The following is a 23,156-nucleotide window of genomic DNA, read 5'->3' on the forward strand; positions in this document are numbered from 1 at the left end:
AAATTTCTTAGATCGATAGCTATATAATATAAATAATTAAACAAATGGTTAATGTGGTTAATATAAATATTAATCAAAAATTCTACATTTTAATTAAATAATAATAGTGAATCCACATAGGTAAAACATCTGAAGACCGCATAATCCTAATTAAGCAATGCGGTGTGTTATTTAGTACACTGAGAGAAATCCGAAAAAGTTAAAATAACATTCCGGAAATGTTAATTTTATCCTGCAGTATTGATCCAAAATCGGTGTAAATATTACCCTTTTTAGGTGTATTGGGGGTTAAATTTGCCCTTTTTCATGTTAATTTTACCCTTAAAAAGGTGTAAAATTAACATTAAAAAATGTTGATATATTTTTACACCTAAAAAGTGTTAAAGTTATGAGAAAAAAAGGTAATCGAACCCTCTTTTTTTTCTCAGTGTATGAACCAATATTAAATAAGTAACTCAGTTTTTTTTTACAATTTTGAGATTTTAATGCACATGAAAAGAGAATTAAATAAATTTTCAAATGCTATGAGTCACTAAATTTCGTTATTAGATTTTGTTTTTCAAAATTTAACTAATTTGATTGCTTGAGCGATTTGTTAGAATTAGAAGTAAAGGTACACAAAATAGATTTATCGTTCAAATATTTGTAAAACAAAGAAGTAGCATATTGAGAATCTGAAATTTTGGATAAAGACAAGGTTCGTCCGTCTGGCAATTTAATGATGAACTATAGGTCATCCGTTAAGGATTGCTTGGAATCTCTGGAAAGTTGCCTTAACTCGATCATCGCAAAATGAAACCTCAGATAAGCATGATAGCTGAAATTCTTTACATGCGAACTACGAATATCTAAATTAGAATGCGTCCAAATTCGATTGAGAATTGAATTTTGGCGAAGAAAAATTGATTTCACTCAATTTTATCAATTTCAGTCCCTGAGGATAGTTTATTTGACGCGATTTTTAACCCTATAAATTCAATTCACACTCGAATTTGCAGGCACTTTGAATTGCAGGGTATTCCGATTGAGATTGCCTGTAAAGACTCTTAGGACATCGACAGACCTGAGAATTAGCCGAGAGACATCTTAGCATAATTGCATTCGAAATAATGATAAAACTACATTTCCATAATTTTCCACTAAGCCGTCTCTCGGCTTAAGTCATAAAAGTGTCTAGGGCATTAGCTACCATAAGCTTATCTTGGCTTATCATTGGTTCTATTACTGTAATATTGTTTGTTTAGTTACTCAAGGAATACATCCATCACAAATTTGCTCTACGATTTGAAGAGAATTTTATCCTGAAAATTAAAAAAAAATATTCTGGAATTATATGTTCTGCTTTGTCAAAGAAACTTTCTGAAAAAAATATAATAGAGATAAATAATTTTATGATAGGGATTTACAAAATTTTCTTACAAGTAATGAATTCATTAATTCATGAACCATCAACAGAGATTGTTAGGATGATTTATAATATGTAAGTTGTCACGAGAAGAGTTTGGCGATCTTAGAAAAAAAAATCACCGCAAAACAATCTTTGAAGTTGAAAATTGTTTAAGAAGAGGGTTTCAAAAAGTCATTAACCTTTTAATTAATTAATTGACCAAATCGGGTAAAAATTAGGCATTTGACCTTGAATAATTCAAGATGGCGATTTATCCGGTAATAGGTGTGTAAGGACGAAATGTTCAGCTGGACTACCTCCAAAACATTTCCAAAAATGAACGAAATCGTCAGGGCCAATTTTTTTTTAAATTAGAAAAACCTAATTTTTTGCCTATTTTTGGGGGACAGGGAACGCATGAAAGGGGAGGGGGGAAAAATAAAGAGGTTGGGTTCGAGATAAGGTCATTTGAGGAGGGGTCATCGAAGACCGGAAGTTGATATCTTGAATTCTGTTCAATCACTTTCATATCTTTTACCGTTTGAATTTTTTAAGGGTTAAGAGACTGAAAAAGTTCGAAAAATAGTATTTTTGAAATTACCGTTACTTTCCCGATCCATCACCGATTGTGACCGATGCAGTCGGGTTCAAAATTAAAAGATCTTTTAAAAATGTCGAAATTTGTTCAAATCCGTTGAAAATTAGGCCCTACAGGGTGGTTGACTTTTGACCTTCAATAATTCAAGATGGCGATTTTTTCCGGTGAAAGATGTCTAAGAACGAAATGTTCAGCTCGACTAACTACAAAACATATCTGAAAATCATTGAAATCGCTAGGGCCAATTTTTTGCAAAGTAAAAAAAAAACATGTTTTTGAAGAAGATAGAAGGGGAGGGGTGTACTTGGGGTAAAGTTCGCTATAGGATGCTGGCTTGTGAGGGGGTCACAGAAGACCGTAAGTCAATATCTCTTACCGTTTGGCAGCCAGGATGGAGAAATTGAAAAAAAACACGATTGTTAAAATTGCTCTCTCTTGGAGTTCGAGCAGTTAAATTTGATGGAGCATTATGCATGGATGAATCGTGACGCACCTATTTCGGACATTTATAATCCATTTTGTTCGCGACATACTAACGAAAACCTGGGGTGAAATGATAACTTTTCGATACTATCGAATCGATAGTATCGATAAATCTATATCTGTTAGATTAAGTGAAAGTCGACATTTTACGCATTGTTAAGCCATTCATTATGATATTCTTAAAAGAATGAGACTGTTGATAAACATTTATATTAGTTACAGGAAGTGTTTAAATTGTTTAAATTTTTCAGAATCGACAGTCGATAGTATCGAAAATAAGTTATCATGTCACCCCTGGGGTGGAATTATGTTTTTTCGATACTCGAATCGATAGTATCGATAAATCTGAATTTGTTAAATTAAGTGAATGACAGCTATTCGCGCATTATTGGACCATTAATCGAGCAATTCTTAAAGGAATGTGATTATTGATAAATATTCATATTAGCTACTGAAGGAAGCAAGAAAAATAAAATTTGTGATTGGTGGTGGAAGTAATGTGGTAACGGCTGCCGAGAACTTAGGCTACGACATACTTGATTGGCTCAGAGCCTTCTTACACAAAAAAAAAATTGTAAAAATTTTCGTAAATGTTTGTGAATTTGTAAGGGGGACTTACGAAATGCTCGTAAATCGTAACCCACAAGCAAGTTCCTAAAAGTTTGTAATTTTTTCACAAACATTGTTCGTAAAATGATCATTTGACGAACATTTTTGTATTTTTACAAACATTTGTTCGTAAATGTTTGTAAACACACAAAAAAATGTTCGTAATATTTTGTCATTTGTTCGTAAACGTTCGTAATATGTTCGTCAGGTAAACAAAAATTTACGAACAAATGACAACATTTTACGAACATTTTTTGTGTGGTTACGAACATTTACGGACAAATGTTTATAAAAATACAAAAAAAATGCTCATCAAGTGATCATATTACGAACAATGTTTGTGAAAAAAGTACAAACTTTTACAAACTTGTTTGTGGGTTATACGATTTAGGAGCATTTCGTAAGTCTCCATAGGAATTCACAAACATTTACGAACAATTTTACAAAATATTTTTTTCTGTGTAGGATTTCTATTCATACGGTTTTTGATGATGCGACAATGACCAACATAAAGAATATCATTACAAAAAGCAGTGATAAATCCTGATAAACTTATGGTAGCTGAGATTCTTTCACAGATACCATAAGCTTATCTGGGCTTATCACTGGTCATTTTCAATTTTGAAATAGTTTAAGTAGAGAAGACCAAAATGAAGCAGCCAGAGGGGTTGGTGGCGTCATAAACTCGCGAAGGAGGATAGGGAGAACGAATGATTGCTTCATTGTGGTTAGATGGAAATGTTTGATCCAGTAGAAATGCGTATGGCAAGTTGACGATATGAGTAGATATTTCTATTCGATTCTGCCAAATTGTAATCAAGTCTCGTATAAGGGGATGGGAGATGTAAACTGCGAGTGCATGTCAATTATAAGCCGACTCCTAATTAATTAAAATAGATTAAAGGCTAATTTTAGTAGAATTAGTGCAGTTGAGGACCCACTGTGCTAGACATGACACACATATGAGGACATAGATCATATCCTGTTTAGGTGTAATCGATATACGATAGTCTCGAGGAACTGATTGACTTGTGCAATTCTACATGCCCTTAGAGACACACATTAGGATTGTGTTTAGATTTCAAACGCACTGAATCTCTAAAAATGATAGTGAGTTTTATAAAATCCAATAATGTGAATGTATAAGCCAAATGCAATACGGCTATTAATGCATGGGGTTCCTCTTTCGTTATTTATTGCTTTTACCTCACCATTTGACAAAAATTAATTTTATTGATTGATTGTTTTGGTATAGCTTAGATTAGGGTAGACCTAGGACAAAGTGCGACTTACGTGTTTATATAAAGTTTGGGCGTGATCTGAGGAGGTCGCATTTCACCTCGAACCACAGATACTGTACAGTAAAGAATCTCAATATTAGATTTAATTTTTCTATTTTAGCTGAGATTCATTACAATCTCAGCTTTTGTGGTCCTAGGTGAAATTCAACCTTGTCAGATCGGGCCAAAATTTTGGATTTACAGGTTTTGACACTCATAGATCACGAATATCATATGCGCCAAAAATCGATTTTTCGATTTTCGTGGACGGCGTCCTGTCCGTCCGTCGTATAACCGATTCTAGAGAGAGAACGGACAGAGATATCTCTGGTAGGTGAAACCGACGGTGAGATTTCTATTCTGCTGTTTCAGGACAAAATTGTCCTTCCGGTGAGCGTCGGTGAGGTGGTTTAATCCAAAATTAAAACACTCAAGGTTCCAGAGCTTTCGACACTATATCGTGTCTTCTTCAGTGGTTCCACTGAACCACTGTTCCACTGAACCACTGATGAAGACACGATATAGTGTCGAAAGCTCTGGAACCTTGAGTGTTTTAATTTTAGATTAAACCACCTCACCGACGCTCATCGGAAGGACAATTTTGTCTTGAAACAGCAGAGGAGAGAGATATCAACAAGCGGTTTTCGGCGAAGGTTAAATGTCAATGGGTGGCTAGAAATAGGTGATGTCAGATCCACCACCCCACACCCCCCCCCTTCTGCCACTTTGGAATACCACTAAGTTTTGTTTATAGCTGGGCCTAAGAGCTTTCGATCAGTACCAAACTTAAGCCCCCAACCCCCCTGACCCGAGCTATAAGGGATTAAAAATTCAATTTTCGAATTACCATATCTCCGGTTCTTATTATCGGAATTTCAAAAATTTTGGTGTCTTGTAAAGCTCTCGTAGAGTACTACAACCTTTATGACACCCCGATTTCATCCGATTTAATCGAAGGTCCGATTAATTAAAAAAATCGATTTTCGATTAATCGATCTCGAATATTTCCAAAACTAGACGTTGCTTTTTCTTTAAATTTTAGTATGTTGTAGCTGAGGTTGAAACCTTTCCAACGGTGGATCGCACACTTTCCTCGATGTTCCCTGACCCGAGCTATAACCAAAAATGTCTCGACCGGACTGTATTTTTGGTGTTTCTGAAGCGGTTTTGATAAAATTTTAGTATATATTATATCTGAGATCAAGATCTTTCTAACGATGGACCCCATCCGTCACTACTACAAACCACTTCACCCCGACCCTTATGGCCTTGACAGACATGAGGATTAGCCTAGAGGCGGTTTAGGGTAATTATATTAGAAATAATGGTTAAAGTGCATTTCCATCATTTTTCACTAAGCCGTCTCTCGGCTTAAATCGTAAGTATGTCTAGGGCAATACACTATCCGAATAGACCGAACTCTATCTCTAATTTTTATTAACCGATTTCAATGAACTTTTTTTCTTTTGTTCGCCATCGCCACCCGGACTATTTAAATAGAAAATGACCAGATATAAGCCCAGATAAGCTTATGGTAGCTGAGATTCTTTATAGGCGACCTCGAAATGCGTGCAACTCGGAGTGCTTGCAACTTGGAATGCGTGGAAATTCGATTGTGAGTTGAATTTTGGGGGTAAAAAATCGCGTCGAGCCAATTTTATCCATTTCGGTGGCCAAGATCCGTTTGTTCGACGCGATTTTTTACCCCCAAAATTCAGATAATCGAATTTCCACGCATTCCAAGCTGCAAGCACCCGAGTTGCACACATTTCGAGGTCACCTGTAAAGAATCTCAGCTACTATAAACTTATCTGGACTTATCACTGGTTTTAATATTCGGATATTCTTTATGCGGTTTCGGTCAACATTTTCAGATTCGCAAAAAAAGACTTAAATCTTTCAGAATTAGTAAGTTCAAAGACTAGAATTAAACAATTTTAGAAAGCCTTTTTTAATTGATTAGGGGAAGTCTAAGCTCATTTGAATAGTTTCGGAATACTTGAGAAAAGTCGAAATCAAACTGTTTATATAAGCGGTTATATCAAGCTTATCATTTCTAATGAAAATTATATACCGTGATATTTTTTTTCTAATCGAAATTATATTGTGATCTGTTCAAACTAGGGTTATAAATTAATAACCAATAAATATTATTAATAAAATATTTTCATTATTTTCTCTATTATTTTTGTTTCGACTGGGAATGAAAGTTAATAACAGGCAATTGAAAATTCTGTTGTTCAGAGCAAAAAGCATTTATCGTGCATTTTCCTACTAAAAAAAAGGCATTTTTTGTTTTGAGCGACTCAATTAACGATTTATTGTCCTTAGGATTGTCAATTGCCCAAGAGAAATACTATTACCCACGCTTTACAATTCACAGAAATTCACGGTGAAAGAATCATTGTTCTCATGAACTAAAACGAGTTTATGCTTTATATTGCTCTGTGACATTTCCCCCAAGCAATTTTCTTTTTCTGCAAATGACTTCTATATGAGTTTTCTACCAAAGGCAGTGAAACTTTATAAAAGTCTAGTGATTTTCAATGGGGTTTTAAACCTAATAAGTTTTTGGATAATTTATTAAATAGTTTTGAGCTTCAGAATTTACAGTTTCATTGTATTTTAATTATATAAGTCGAAAGTCTAAAAATCTTTCATAAATTTGGTTCATACCGTTCATACTGTAGTTGTATATAATGATACCTATCTATCAGTGTCTGACTGAATGTATATCAGACAGAAATGAAGAGGTTTGAATTGAAACTGTTATATTCATCTTTTCTTTATAAATTTAATTCTTCATTTATTTCTTTAAAAATATTATTTGTAATTAGCTCTTTTTCTTTATAATTAGCTTAAAAGAAACAAAATCTTTTAGGTCTAGTAAAAAACTATTTTAAATAGGGTCATCTCATATATTAAATTTTGGTCTGTAAACTGTATCTGTACAAAAATAGATCTAATTTATAACGAAAGAGCGTAGGTGTCTTCTTCCTTATGATAATTTCACTGTTTTTAAATTTCAAAATTATGTACTTTTATTGCATTTATTATGTAATTTTATTGAATTCACCATTTTTTATCTTTCCAAACATAAATAGTAGCTTTCTTTTAACAATAACGCCTTATATATCGTTGTATTAATAAAATTCTAAAGAGAATTTGAAAATTATAAATCTTTCTTGTAACCCAAGTTAAGCAAAAAATGAAAACTGACCTTTTTAGATATAGTCAAGATAAAAATAACCATTTCTCCACAGTCATACAAAATCACATAAGTTATTTAACTTGTTTTGGCCGAGTAAACAATAAAGAAGAAAAATACAAAGCGATAGAGCAGTTGAATTGCTGCAGTGAATGCGGAAAACTTGCTAACGATGTGGGAAATATTCTCAGCCACGTGATTGAACCCTCGTGTGTTACCCTCCCTTATCTCCCCAAACAACTCCTGTACACCCATTTCTCTATTTCGTTATTACATGATGATATTTTGTATTAAATTCCATTGCGTAACACGGTCATGGAGGATTTGTGGGTGAAGAAGCATAGTATTTGCCAGTAAATGTCCTGATTCTAAATACCATATAGAAATTTTACTTAAAGGATTTATTTCTTTTTAAAGCACTACAACACCCTCACATCAATAAAAGAGAAATATATGAAATGCATAATTTTATCCTCATGAAACATAGAACAATGATATAAAGTTCATAAAGGTCTGTTGTATTGCATAACGTAACACGATATAATTGGTACAGAGAGTTCTCCATGCCGACAGCAGGATTTTGAAACAAGGAAATATGTATACGTAACACCATTTATCAAAAGAAGTGGGAAGTGATTTTTTTTTAGCACTCAATACAAAAATATCAAGCGATAAGTGACGTAATTGAAACGATAATAGATTTTTTTTGCACAAAAGGAAGTGAATTAGGACGATAGTCATGTGAATATTGACACCTGTTGAGGTGTTTCAACCATGAAAATGCTGTTCAAAAGTGAGGCCCTAGTGATAGACAGAAACTATAGCTTGGAATATTGTATACATGGCTTACCTATAACCTATTTTAAACAACCTTACCGGCTTAAGTTTTAAACTATTATAGGTAGTAAAAAATAATTTATGTACGATATCTGAAAAATTTTTATTTTACTAATCCTCCGGAAGGACCATCTAGTGCCCTGTTTCAGATTTATGGTAAAAAAATAATTTGCAAATTTGTTAACTAAGTAATAATGCTGAAAAAATCATTTAAAATTTAAGTTTTAAACAGTTTAGAGTTTGTTATGATTGCAGCTAAATTTCGTACCACAGTATTTTAAAGCTGTGTATATAATATATTGAGAATTTTTAAGTAGGGTATATATAAGTGATACAAGTTGGACATAGTGTTACAAGTTGGACAGGGTTTTTCCTTGATAAATACAGTACAAAATTTGTTTTTAAGCACAAGGAACCAAATTATAAAACTAAAGCATTAAAAATATACAAATAATAATGAAGTACTAAATTTATCAAGAAAAAAAACTCTGTCCAACTTGTACCACTTTACCCTACTATCTCATTTACGAAAAACATCCTAACTATAAAAATTTCTGCACTCTCCTTTACGCAGTTAAAAGTAAATATTAAATAAATTCAAAATGTAATAACTCTTTATACCACATAAAACAATAGGGGAGACTGGGGCAAAAAGTCACAAAAGGGATATTTTTGTTTTACAAGCTACCCGAGCGCCCCAGAAATTTCTAATCAGCACAGTTTTATAGGAAATTTACCGCTCTGCAAGACTGGTACTATTTTCCCCAGCATTTTTGAGAATGGTCACAAAATTACCTTTTAGAAAATGACTCGATAAATCGTCGTTTGCGTCTACCTCTGTCGTATCTGCGTTTGTTTTGTATCTGCATTTGGTGCAAGTTACAATACAGACGTCCCCTCTTGCGTTAAATGCTGACACAAAAGAAATCCAGATACGACAGAGGTAGACGCAACCAACGAAATGTATTTCCGTACAAAATAGAGGAAAATGATTTTTATTAAGGGGCTATTGTCACATTTTGATTCGCTTTATTACGGGCTTCCGTAAATTAAAAAAAAATTATACCTAGAGGACATAATTCATATGAAATTTATTCTTCTACATCTTTGTAAAACACCGTTTTCTATATCTTAACGAGAAAACCACTTTTTAAGCTATTCAAAAAAACACACACACACACAAGAGCTTGGAAATCGTTTGACCAATGCAAACAATACACGGCGACACATGGCAATAATCGGTGGCAGAGCCAAAATCCCTAAAGCCAAAATCCCGAATTTTCAAAATCCTGAAAGGGATGAAATTATATGGAGGAAAATGTTTAGAATAATTTCCTAAGACACAGAAAATTTGCCTTTGCCTCCAGCAAGCGCAGGTACAATCGTGGGAGTAGCTGTGACACTTCTAAGAATTCGGGATTTTGGCTTTCAGGATTTTGGCGTTCGGGATTTTGGCTTTCGGGACTTTGGCATTCGGGATTTTGACCGGGACCTGACAATGATGTTTCTTTTCGCCGTGAGACATCAGAAATTGTTTCGGTTTTTATTACTTTTTGCTCCATAACCTTTGTTACATTTTACCCTAAGTGCGGTCGTTTTTAATAAAAGAATTTTTTTTGGAGAAAAGAATCTTTGTAAAATTCTAAAATGGATAGCGGATTCGTATTCAAGAAATCCAAATTATTTAGGAAATATTCACCAGTGCATCAATTTTGGAAAATAAGTGGGTAATAATTGATATCTTCTGCATAGAAAATATTTCAAAAATAGGGCTAAAAATTACGACATTTCTTATTTTTGAAATTCCTTGATCAAATTCTAAGAAACTTACGACATTGAAGAAGGTTTATGGTGGCTATCTATGGAAAAAAAATTAAGCCACTATCTTCTTTTTCATCTTGGAAGATACAGTGCTCGCTTCCTAATCCGGATCGCCGTAATCCGGATGAGTTTCCGACGAAGTTTTTGTTTAATAAATGAAGTATAATAGCATAGAATTCACTAATTATGTCTTTTTAATCTTCTTTAAAACTTTTATACTAATCTACAAAAAATCTTGTATTATATTTTCAAGACATTGAACAAATTCAATAAATCCATCCGGATAACAAAGCGGACATCTGTTATATTGTTTCCCAATCATCCGGATTAGAAAGCGGGCACTGTATTGAATTTTGAAATTTTGTGACTTTTTGCCCCAGTCTCCCCTACTCATATTGTAGTTCTGTAAACTCATACAAATTCTATTAAATTAGTGACTTAAATAGATTGACTGATTGACTAAAAGAGACTATTTTTATCTGCAAAAGTTAAGGCTCTAACATATCTTTTCGATTTAGTGCTAGTCAATTGTGTAACTCAAATGCAGCATTTGCTTACCTTTTCTTATTAAATCGTGAAATTGAATTCTTTGAATTGAATTGAATTGAATGAAATTGAATAAGTCTAAAAAATCCTTCAATTGGTATTTAAAACTAATGAATACAACTTACACTTTCACAGTTTTGAAAGAAAAATTAAGTTTAGAAAATTGAAGTAGTATGATGAAGAGGAAAATTTTATCTAACAGTTCAATGAGATTTTAAAGTAATTCGCGTTGTCGCTCAATTTTCCTGACAGTTTTAAAATTAAATTTGTCTAGTGCAAAAGCAATTTCCTCTGAGTCAAAATTGAAATTCACTAAACCTAAGGCAATAAGGTGTGCATGGGGTATTTGACGATTTTAGGCAGAAGTGTCCTATTAACCTTTTACTTCGAAATTTTTATACTCATGGTAATATAAAAACAAATTAGTTCAGAAAGGCAAGAATACAATTCAAAATTGTAATTCAATGATTTTTTTTGGCGGCTTAATACTCTTATGCCCAACACACAATAACTTTTGTTTTGTAAACATGTTTTTGACATTTCAGTGAGAGTGAGTGAGATCTAGATCTATTCATCTCGCTCACTCTCATAGGAAATTTTGAAAACATGTTTTCAAAATTTCCAATGAGAATGAGCGAGATGACTAGATCTATGTTTCATTCACTCTTATTGAAATGTCAAAAACATGTTTACAAAACAAAAGTTATTGCATTATGTTAGTGTTATGTTAGTACGTTGGGCATTATGCCCAACGCACAATAACTTTTATTTGTAAACATGTTTTAAAAATTTTCTATAAGAATGAGCGGAATGACTAGATATAGATCCTCTAGATCTCACTTAACCTAATTGAAATGTTAACAACATCATTCTTTTGAAAATCTTATGATTCTTCTGAGAGGTATCCCTGAGGAGTCAAATAAGGATTTTTTGATTAAGTGCATGGCTTGTGCCAAATTTCAGCCAGCTTGCAATTTCGTCCACTATTTTTTTTAATCAAATTTCCATGAATTTTTTTCATACTCTAAAAATTATACAAAAAAAAACAAAAAATGTCACTTCTACCAATTATATTAGGGTAGAGTCAGTACTTTTTCGCCAGTAAGCACTTTTTCGCCACCTACAAATAAAATCACTTTTTCAGGGAAATATGTGCTCATGGAACTACGAAATGACTATTACTTCGTAACCTCTAGTCCAACGGATCAGAAAACCATAACTGGTGCTCCATCGACTAGATTATTTGCAAGTTAATTGAAGAAATTGTCGACAAGGTGAACAGTCACCAAAAAAATATGGAGTTCTTAATAAACTTGTCAACGCTCAGACAAATTGTCTTGCAATATTTTATGTTTTTGCAGTACAGTATTTGATATTTTTTCACTGAAAGTCACTTTGTTATTCACTAAGCTTCGCTCTAATATCATTATTTAATAATGTTTTCCAAAAAAATAAATAAAGGACAGATAATCCTAACCGGCTTATGTAGGTGAGATTCTTAACGTGAGCTAACTCGAAGTGCATGCAAATTCGATTTGATGCTGAAGTAGGGAGACGCCATTCAGTTATCTTGAATCAAATTCGTGAAATTATACAAGTTTTGTATTTGAACCAAAATGTCAAGGATTTGGATGAACTGACAGAAAAGTGTTATATGGGTGAAATGTAGACCAGAATGTTCTCTATAATTTTGCCGTAGAACTTGAACTCATCGATTACTCAGAAGCCAAGATAAGCGAGGTTTTTTGTTTCTTAACTCGTTTTTTCATCCAGAGTGCCCCAAGTAGTCATTTGTTGAACTTCAACTAAATCAAAGAATTGTTGTATTTTGCGGGACTTTCCATTTAAACCCCTATTTTAAGTGTCTTGGTGGAGTAGAGGCAGTCAAATTGGCATCTGAGTGATTTCAAAGCGTTATTATGGGAAAAATCAATTTTTTCACACTTAAACGGCAAAATCGGAGTGATAGCGTAGTCTGAGCGGAAAATGATGTATGGACGAAATGTAGAGACAAATGTGCTCTACAATTATGTCGAAGTAATCATCAAAATCGGTTCAGCGACAGTCGAGATAATTGAGGTTATGTGATATTGAAATTGGTTTTTCGACTGTGGCGCCCCTGGTGTTGGTCCCACGAAGTTCAAACATTCTAGAAAGTTGTAGCATTTGGTGAGATCTTTCGTTTAAGCCCTCATTCATCAAAATCGGTCACATAGAACCGGAGATATGATTTTTTGAATTTCGTGAACTTTGACCCCTCATATCTCCGGTTCTATTGAAACCACAGCGCGCATACGCACCATTTTGGAAACGTCCTAGACTGGACTACAACATACTAAAATTTCATTAACTTGCACAATGCCGTTTTTGAGAAAAGTGACTTTGAATTTCGATGAATTTTGACGCTATCACAGCGCCACCTGTGGTGACTTTTTGAACTTCCATCTGAAAGTACTCATCGAGACGAAACCAAAAAGGTAAAATTTAGGTCGCTATGTTAATTAGAACCGGAGATAGAGGCCGGTCAATGTTCGAACTTTGACCCCTTATAGCTCGGGTCAGGGGTTATGGATCGACTTAAGGTTTTTTTTGTTTGATAGGTATAATCAACGGCTACAACATACTAAATTTTCAGCCCGATGCACAATGGAATTTTTGAGTTATTTAACTTTTAAGATTTAAAAATTTTCTTTTTAAAAAAAGCGCCCCTAGCGGTGGTTTTATGAACTTGCGATGTTAGAAGGGGAAGTGGCATTTCACGAGAGCTTTCCAAAAAGCCCTCACTTTTTAAATTCTGACAATTAGAACCGGAGTTATGGCCATTTTAAGAAATTTTTTTTGGACCCTTATAGCTCGGGTCAGGGGGGTCGGGGGACCTTAAGTTTGGTATTGATGGAAAGCTCTAAGGCCCAGCTATAACATACTAAAATTTGAGTCCGCTGAATGCCATAGGGGCGGAGCTATTGAGAAAACAAAAAAAGGGGGTCTTCAAAATGGGGGAAGGAGGGGTGGGGGGTGGGGGGTCTATGCACCAAGTTGCAATTTTCACCCGATATATAACCTTTGCCGAAAACCGCAAGTCGATATCTTTTTTAGTTTAGGAGCTATTAAGCTCCAAAGAGCGGCCGGCCGGCCGGCCGGCTGGGAACGTAAATTAGCCACATTTATATTCGTGATCAGGAAGTGCTGAAACACATTTTGGCCAAATTTGAGGTCGATCGGACGACATGAAATTTTGTTAGGATTATAGTAGGTGAGATTGTTAAGAATCTCACCTAATACGGATGTGGTGAAATAGGGCTTACTTTTTTCGGTTGTGTAAGTACTTTTCGCCACTCATTTTTCCAAGCATTTTACAAGTGGCGCACCTCGCGGAATTTAGTTGAAACAGGCGTAATTGTCAATTGATTTTTGTCGCAAACAAAAAATGTGCAAAAAATCATACGAAATACTCTAATAATTGTCTAATATAGGTGTTAAATAAGAAAAGTACTGTGCAATGTACTTTTGCGGGTTTTCGAAAGCTGCTATTTCTTAAAAATCAATTAAAAACAAGTGGCGAAAAAGTGCTTACACAGTGGCGGAAAAGTGTTTACAAAGTGGCGAAAAGTACTGAAACATGCATTGTTGCAGGAAATGTATTTTTTCAACTAGATGCCCAAAAATTCCCGGAAAGTCTCCTGGTTCATTAGAGAGACAATGCTTCAAAGCACTTGTACAGAAAATTTCTTTTTATTTCGACAAAAATTGTAAGAATTACAAGGGTACAAAACCTTAAGGTGGCGAAAAGGGCTTACTCTACCCTATATGAAAAAATTTTGGAAGAATTCCGGAAGGGCAAGAAACTATGAAAATCAAAGTGGCCGAAATATTACCTAAAGCTATGGCTAAACAAAAGTTATTGTACGCTGGTCATTATCGTGATATAATTTAGCTGCACAAACAGATTGAGACGCTAAATTACATTATGATATGGCTCAATTACATATAAAAATAAGAGAAAAATCCAATTTTAAAAGTGTCCCACTTTCAAAGGTGCCTTACTTCCCCCTACTAAATTTCAAACTTCAGACTTTCGCGCTTGTATGCAACTAAGCCGAAATTTGGTACAGTTCCCCTAATACCAAGAAATACTAATTTTTCTCTAAAAGAGAATTTTGAATCCAAAATTCGAAAGATATATAATATTTCTATGTGTGTTTAGGTCTTGGTTTGATCCTTTATGTTTCACAAAAATAAATCTTCTGGAAGCAATATTCCTCTTATTCAACACTCAGACATTTCTTGCCATTTTTTGCATAATATTCAAGTCAATTCCATAATCTCTCACAACCATTCGATGTTAATTTATACATATTCTTGTTCTTAAGAAACCACACTGTTAGCATTCATTAACCAAGACCTTCAACAAGATACCACTAAGCATCGTCATTTTGTGTGATTTTGTAGCTGAGCATAGAAAAGGCAGAAAAAAGTTGAAAGATCCTTCCGCATGGAGCTCTTATGGAATCTTAAGTCATCGAAATGAGTGAATGAAGGATCAAAAAAAAAAAATTCTGAAGAATTTTTCAAGTGATTTTCAATGGTTGTAGCTAAGGAATAAAATTGCAGAGATTGTCGCAATAAAGTGGGCAAAGCGGATGCTTAGGAAGAAAATTTTCAAGAGTAGATTCATTCAAGTGGTCTTTTAATAATACGTTTTTTTTTCCGCCGTATGCATATTGATTTTTATGCCAGAAATCTCATGCGAAAATTGTGCAACAATATTTTAAAATGCCATTTGTGCGTTGTCTTTTCAGGATAACAGTATATTCAGAACATTGGAGTGCCAATGACAGAGGGAAAACACTGACACAGTGAGGAACAATGTCCATGGAGAGTGACGGAGACTTAAACTATTTCTTACTGAATCGGACCTTTGAATCATGTGCACTTAAGTATGAAGACTATGTTATGCCAGTGACAGGTGAGTCCTTGAACAGAGCACAACATTAATTTGACAAACACACAAATCCCCTTATTCCCCGAAGAAAGAACATTCGTCATTTTGAATTTGGGAATCGTGATAAGAAAAGGCAATTTCCTTCTGAGTATTCTTTAAGATTCAGAAGAGATTTGGATGTTTGTTTGCTCGCAAAAGTTGAGTAGTCTATAGCAAGTATACCAGATAATTCGTTAGGAAAATCACAAATAATTTTTGGTTCACTACCTTCTATTCATTATCTGTGTTCCAAACTCAATAATGAATTTATATTGAGATTCTTAATAATTATAAAAATGAATGACTTCTGGAATATGATAAAACTTTTTGACAATATTTCTTGCAAATTTCCTATCCCAAATATAAATAATTTTTTAAGTTTATTTGATTTACAGACTAGCTTACTAGCTTACGTATTTGACATCATTTTAAAGCTTATTATAACTCTAAAAGGGGTGGCAAAGTTCTCCACGCTGTGCGAAATACTCGAATTCGTGACTTAGATGCTGTACCTCAATAGTACTTTCACATCATTTATCGTTTACCGGTTCACAATAGATTTAAACTGATTCATGAATTACTTAAAAGATCGCCCAAAATGGCATAGGAGTAATAAAATTGATTTTCGGACAAAAATTAGTTATCGTTTTATAAATCGGTTCAGGTTCATTACGGATTTAGAACCTATTAAAACCTTTAATCTCATCGGAAATTTCAAGACCTTTCCAATGATCTCAAACATGAACCTATTCGATAGAGAAATACGTTCTCTAAAGCCTTTTAAAATTTGATCATAAACATAAACATATCCAATTAGAGATGGCAAAGTGTTTCAGCTTTGCGGAGTGCTCTAAATCACGAGTGTATTATTTTTCTCACGCTTTTTTGGTACATATCGCTTTTATACCGAATAAATTGATTGATAAATTAAAAAAAAAAACATTTCGAAATGAGAAATACGGTCAAAAAGTAAATCCGAGAAAGGTAAATTATTTACACTACAGGTATATGAACGATTCACTACGGATTGAGTCCGATGCAGTCGGGATAGAAATTTCAAAATTTTTCAAAGAAATCCCAATTTAAGCAAATCGGTTGCAAAATAGGCCTTTCAAAGTGCTTAAACTTTGCCCTTCGAAAATTTGATATCAATTATTACAATTGACATGAATTATGAGTGCAAAACGATTTACTACGAATTAATTTGGTTCATAAATTTAAAAACCATGACGATATGAAACATTGGCCTCAATTCTAAAACCAAGATCAAGATCCAGATCAAGAAAATTTCAAGATTTTGGTATTCTGAAATCAAAAAATCAAGATCAATATGTCAAATCTGTCAAATTTTTTGGAATCTTGAAATCCAAGACACAAACCGTGTGGATACAGTAGAGTCTCGCTATAGGCCATCGCTCTATAGTCCACAATTTATCGACCGTTGATTTCAAAACACTGATTTTAAGTTAGCTTATGTTTTTTAGTATGCGACATGCATAATTATTTTAATATTTTTGGCAAACTTTATTGAGTAGTTGTGATAATTGTGATCCACAATGAAGAGAGCAAGGACAAGTACCACAATCACAAAGAAAGTGGAAGCCGTAGAGCAATTTCAATACTAAAAATCGTTGATAATTTTAAAAAATTACATGGACTATAGTGCGACCCAAGTGTCAAATTTGAAACCAAATATGGACTATAGCGAGACTCTACTGTATCAAGATTTGGAATTCTGAAACCAATATTTCAATATTTCAAGACGTCAAATATCTTGTTTTCTTGAAATAATTCCAAGAACCTCTCGGAGGTGCTTGGAATTTTCAAGATACTATCAATTTGAAGAGTTTCATACGGAAATGACTATATTGATGATAAATATTTCTATAAGAGATGGTACAAAAAGAGAATTACTATGAAAAATACTGCGTTTGGCTTTGTAATTTAATCGAAATAGTACATATTTTTAGATGTTCGTATCCAAGTACAACACTCTGAGAATACCTGAAAAAAAATCACATCTTGCATAAGAATTTCAAGGTTTATTACAGGTCACAAGTTTGGTTTGCACATTTACACTTTCTGTATTCCCGTTCATGGGCTCTCATTTATTCTTTAATACGTCCTATTATTCATTTTCATAATTTATATGACGAAATATTAACAAATTCGGCAAAGAAAGATATTTGTCAGAAGTGACGTTTAGTTAAGTGTGGAAAATCTTGAAATCTTGGTTCTTAGCTAAGACATTTTAAGTTCCATAAATGCTTTGCATCAGAATATGAAATCTTGATCTTGGAAAAATTTGACAGCTTGAAATTTTGATCTTGATCTTGGTCTCAGAATTGAGGCCATTGCTTCAGAAAAGCATATTTTAGGATATTTTAGCATGAGTAACAAGCATAAGGATAACTGAAAAAGTAAATTCAAGAAACGTATATCATTTACGGATCTTTCACCGATTCACTACTAATTAAGTTCACTGCAGACGGGTTGGAAATTTCAAGATCTTTCAAAAAAATCCAAATTTAAGCAAAGGTAAAGGTTGACCTTAAAAAATTCGATATCGAACTGTTTTCCGATCATAGATGTCTATGGTGTCTAAAGACGAAATACTGACCTTGACTACCTCCAAAACATTTTCGAAAACAAAAAAATTCTAAGAGCCGTTTTCGGAATAAACCAAAAACATGGTTTTGCTGAGAAGGGAGAGGGGTTGCAGGAAAAAGAAAAGAACACTGTTCTAGATAATATTGACTTAAGGGAGGAGGGAGGTGGCCGACGAAGTCTGGAAGTCGATATCTCTTACTTTTTGGTCTCTAGCCGTGTCACAAGTTGAAACAGAACTGGATTATATAACTGCACTATCTTTGAGTTCGAGCTGTAATATCGAAAAAATCACACGACGCGTTATCGTGCATTCCCAAAAAAAAACATGGTTTTGGTGGAGAATGAAAACATTGGTGAAGAATGGAACATGGTTTTGTTGGATGGGCGACTTATGGAGGTGGTCCCCCGAAAGCCACAAGGCTCTATTTCTAACCGTTTGGGCTCTAGATGTGGTAACGGCCGGACAGACAGACGCATAGGCAGAGAGACGGATAAAGGAACGTTATGTAAACACAAATAAAAGGTTCTTTTTTTTTTGTGGAAAATTATTCCAAGAATACAAATTTCGTTTTTTTTTCAAAAATACTTCCTTAAATGCAGTTTAACTCTTCTTCTAACAGGAAATTTTTGGTTTCAGATGAATGTTCATTGAGTTATCGCAAAGTAAGGTTTTTTTTCAAAATGATGTGCAAAAATCAGGCTTCAATGGCTAAATTTCCAAAATATTTAAATGAAAATTTCAGAAAATATAATATTTTAAATGTTACATTTTCATATTAATACAAAAGTTCCAATTATTGTTTTTAATGTGCTAAAAAAACATTTAGAAAAAATTGTATTTTTTAGCCTTCTTAATAACCCACGTAACAAATAAAAAAAAATCATAAATTCATATAAAGCAAGTGAAACTTTTAAAGCTTTAACTTTCAAATTTGAGTTCAACATATTTGAAATCTATAGCCAGTATATACGATTTTAGAATTCAGAGTATCCGTGAAAAGAGCTGTTCTTAGCGATGAATAGTGTTCTTGAGTATCCTAGAAAGAACCTATCGTCTGTATAAGACAAGGACGTTGAATAACCTTTTCTAATGGTTTACGAAAGTCAAAAATTGATAAGGTTCTAAAGATGGCATTTATTTAATAACCGATTGAATCCAGTAGGGGAAACTGTGGTAGTAGTAAACATTTTCGAAGGGTTTAAATTTGACTACATGAAAGCTATTCATAAAACTGGAAAATAAGTATGATTTACGAGAAAACTAAAATTACAATAGTGCTATTTCAACTTTTCATTTAACTATTTTTTTTTTCAATCTGAAAATGTTGCATTGCATTGAGAACTCACAACTTTGAGAATTCCATAAAGACTGGGTCAGTTTGGCATACATCTCTATACCGAAAACATTTACACATTTGGGTAAAAGTTTTCTTTGTCTTTTCAAGTAAAATCATTGAGTAAGGGAATTTATTTAATGCTCTGAAAATATGTCATGTATGAACTTTATAAGAGACCAATAACAAAAGAGTTCATTGAAACCTTCTTAATCCCTAAAAGTTCTTCAAACGTACGACTTTTTTCAGAGCAAGGAGAGTATTGTTCAATTTTCAAAGTCAAATAAAAAGCCCTTTTAAAATTTGTTATTCGTATAAAAGCTAAAAATTTAATCAACTGAAGGCTAATCTTGCAAAATTTCAATACTTTGCTTTGTATATAAGTTCTTACCAGAGGAAAAAAACTCAAGAGGAAAAGTCAATTAGGTATAATATTTACAAAGAGAAAGAACTAAAGTGAATATGAAACTTGTTCTGAAAGAACTGCACCTTATTTTTTTTTAACTACTTCAATAGTTAGCTGAAATTCTTTACAAAATAATTTTTTTCTGTAATTAACTTTATATGATAATTATTCATTTTTTTGTATTTTTTTAACACGATTCCTAACTTAAAAATCCAATAAGTAATTTGCAATGACTGCCACTTTTTTGAAATTGGCCCACAAATCAGATTTCCAGATCTTATAAACTGAACAACTAGCTAAAGAGTTTATCAAGAGTTTTTACTTAATCACCTCTTTCTTTTAAAGTTTGACCATAGCCGAAGTTTTCTTTTGAAAAAGGATAAAACTTTTGTTTATATTTTTCAGCGTCTTATTGCAATTGGACATGGGATAGTGTTCTGTGCTGGCCACCAACTCCTGCAGGCACTATCATAAGACAGAGATGTCCTTTTCGACACGGTCTCGATCCCACCAGTAAGAACACTTTTTAAATAATGTTTTGGAATATTAACGATTTTAATTAAACCTAAAAGAATAATAAGGGATTTATGATTGATGTGAGAAACTGAAACAATTCTCCAATTCTATCATACAAGATAAAAATCTTATAACCGTCACAAATTCATGAATCATTAATCATTCTTAGCTCAATGGAAACGCTTTCTAAATCACACTTATCAATCTAATTGTATACGAAAAAATGTCAAACTTAAATTTAGAAGCTTTACTAACGCAAGATTATTCAAATGATAACTTTATATTAGCAAAATATGTAAATAGACTCCATGGATGTAGTATAAAATTCTAAGTATAATACAATGTTTAAAAATTAAAATAAATTTCAATATTTATGCGTTTCTTTCCTGTGTAGGATATGCTGAAAGGAGGTGCAGTACCAAAGGTGAATGGATCGGAAGAAATGTAACGTCTGATGCACAGACTCAAGCAGGATGGACGAATTACACACCTTGCTACACTCCCGAAATGCAGCATATCATGAATATGCTCTACCTCAACAGAGATACAGCCAAAGTGAGCTCAGTCATAACTTAAATTAGTGTGCTCTTGCCAATTTAATTAACAGAAATGCAGCACATATCTTATCCACTAAACTTGCGCATACTAAACATTGACGAAACTTTGCGTTTTACGACTAAAGCACCCACAGTTAATATAATAAAATTGACATGTTCTTAAACGGGGAATTATGTGCAGTCCTCAGATGTGGTGGACTGCGAACACGGATGTGATCTCTATTTTTTCTTTTGTTGCGGAGTATGGATGCTTTTGAGGAAATAAGGTAAAGTACCCTTTATTCGACCGGTTCCTCTATTCGACCGGTAGATTTATTTATTCAATTTAATTATATTTGCTATAATATTTTGTGTATGATCTAACATTAATAGGTCAATTATTCTTTAAATAATACGAATCAGTGACAAATTCATAGAAATTGATTAAATTCACCATCAAATATTCAAAAATTGACCCACCGGTCGAATAGAGGAACCCGGTCGAGTAAGGGTACTTTACCTTACGGGGTAAATACTCTGTTACATTTGTAGTGGGAAAGAAAAACATTTATGTAAGTACATGGTAATATTCACTGAAGAGAAATCCGAAAAAGTTAAAATAACATTCCGGAAATGTTGATTTTACCTTGCAGTATTGATCCAAAATCGGTGTAAATATTACCCTTTTTAGGTGTATTGGGGGTTAAAATTACCCTTTTTCACGTTAATTTTACCCTTAAAAAGGTGTAAGATTAACATTAAAAAATTTTGATATATTTTTACACCTAAAAAGTGTTAAAATTATGAGGAAAAAAAGTCAATCACACCCTCTTTTTTTCTCAGTGTTATAATAAAATTCGTATATTAACAGCGTGTAAGCCGTGTAATCATTTTTCAACAAAATAATTTTCTTTTCGTGATTTTTAAATATTTTGACCGATTGAAAGTTCCCTTGTTTTTCTCTCTTGTCTTAAGATTTTTGATTGAGCCTATGATCGCAATGTAATAAATTTTGAGCCACTATTAATTTGGAAGTCAATATTATATTATGACACAAACAAATAAAAATATAAACACGAATTAAAGAAAAGAAAAACGTACAGGATACTAGATTTTTTGAGTATAACATAGCGTAGAATTTTTTTCTAAATTTATTCAAACTATTTAAAGAACTTACTTGTTTAAAAAATGTACATGATAAACGATCATAAAAATCACCCGTCTAGAGAAAACGTGTAAATTTATTTTAAGTTACAATTTTAATGCAAAAGATTAGTATCTAAAAAAATTGGCTATCAAAAACAAATAAGCAACAGAAAATTAAAATTGGTTAGGGTGGAGTAACCACTTATCGCCATGTTTAGAAAAAAAACGGGAATTAATTTTACTATAACTTTTGAACCCTTATTACGAGATAACTCAAATTTGACACAAGGTTACTTAATTGTATTGTCTGTAGATTCGTAAAACAATAGTCCTCCAATTTAATCCTGGACTACTTTAAAAACTGATTTTTATTAACAATGCAAAAACCACTTCGTCACCACTTTTTACCACTTTTCGCCAGTTCTGTAACCACTTCTCGCCACCCACTTGGAAAGGTTCAAACTCAATTATTTTGGGAAATATTATGCAGAGATTACATTCAGTATTTCTCTTTCCTCATGATCACCCTATTATTACTCATTTTAAATTATTTTTCTACGCTTTTATTTGAGAAATCAAACCATTGGACTATTGCATAAAGTAAACAATCAAGATTTGACAACTGAGAATCTACGAAGTGAAGTTAGCGTCACCTGTTGAAAAGAGATGGCGACAGGTGGTAAAATTATTCCAAAATATTACCACTTTTCGCCATGCCTCATTTTTATATAAACATAATAAAAAATGAAATATTAATTAACTAAATACAAATTTTATCTATTCCACAAGTGTAATTAAATACTCAATAAACAAATTATTTATCCAAAAAGGTACATTTTGCTTGATGAAAATTTGATG

General features: G+C 33.1%; 2 protein-coding genes across 3 annotated transcripts in view; one reads left to right on the forward strand and one right to left on the reverse strand.

Moving 5' to 3' along the window:
- Positions 1-23,156, reverse strand: part of LOC129801176 (40S ribosomal protein S12) — a 422,333-nt gene that overhangs the window by 359,453 nt on the left and 39,724 nt on the right. The window lies entirely within an intron of this gene.
- LOC129801167 (PDF receptor) overlaps positions 1-23,156 on the forward strand; it is a 36,895-nt gene that overhangs the window by 2,043 nt on the left and 11,696 nt on the right. Inside the window, exons 2-4 of one of the 2 annotated variants that reach the window (XM_055845948.1) lie at positions 15,569-15,735; positions 20,506-20,613; positions 21,011-21,171. In XM_055845948.1, the coding sequence (XP_055701923.1) occupies positions 15,636-15,735; positions 20,506-20,613; positions 21,011-21,171 (369 nt within the window). In that variant the 5' untranslated portion in view covers positions 15,569-15,635. Of the gene's footprint in view, positions 1-15,235; positions 15,736-20,505; positions 20,614-21,010; positions 21,172-23,156 lie in introns of those variants that run through there. The other variant, XM_055845946.1, reaches the window with a different exon arrangement.

This window comes from Phlebotomus papatasi, chromosome 2 (genome assembly GCF_024763615.1).
Source record: "Phlebotomus papatasi isolate M1 chromosome 2, Ppap_2.1, whole genome shotgun sequence".
Lineage (NCBI taxonomy): Eukaryota > Metazoa > Arthropoda > Insecta > Diptera > Psychodidae > Phlebotomus > Phlebotomus papatasi.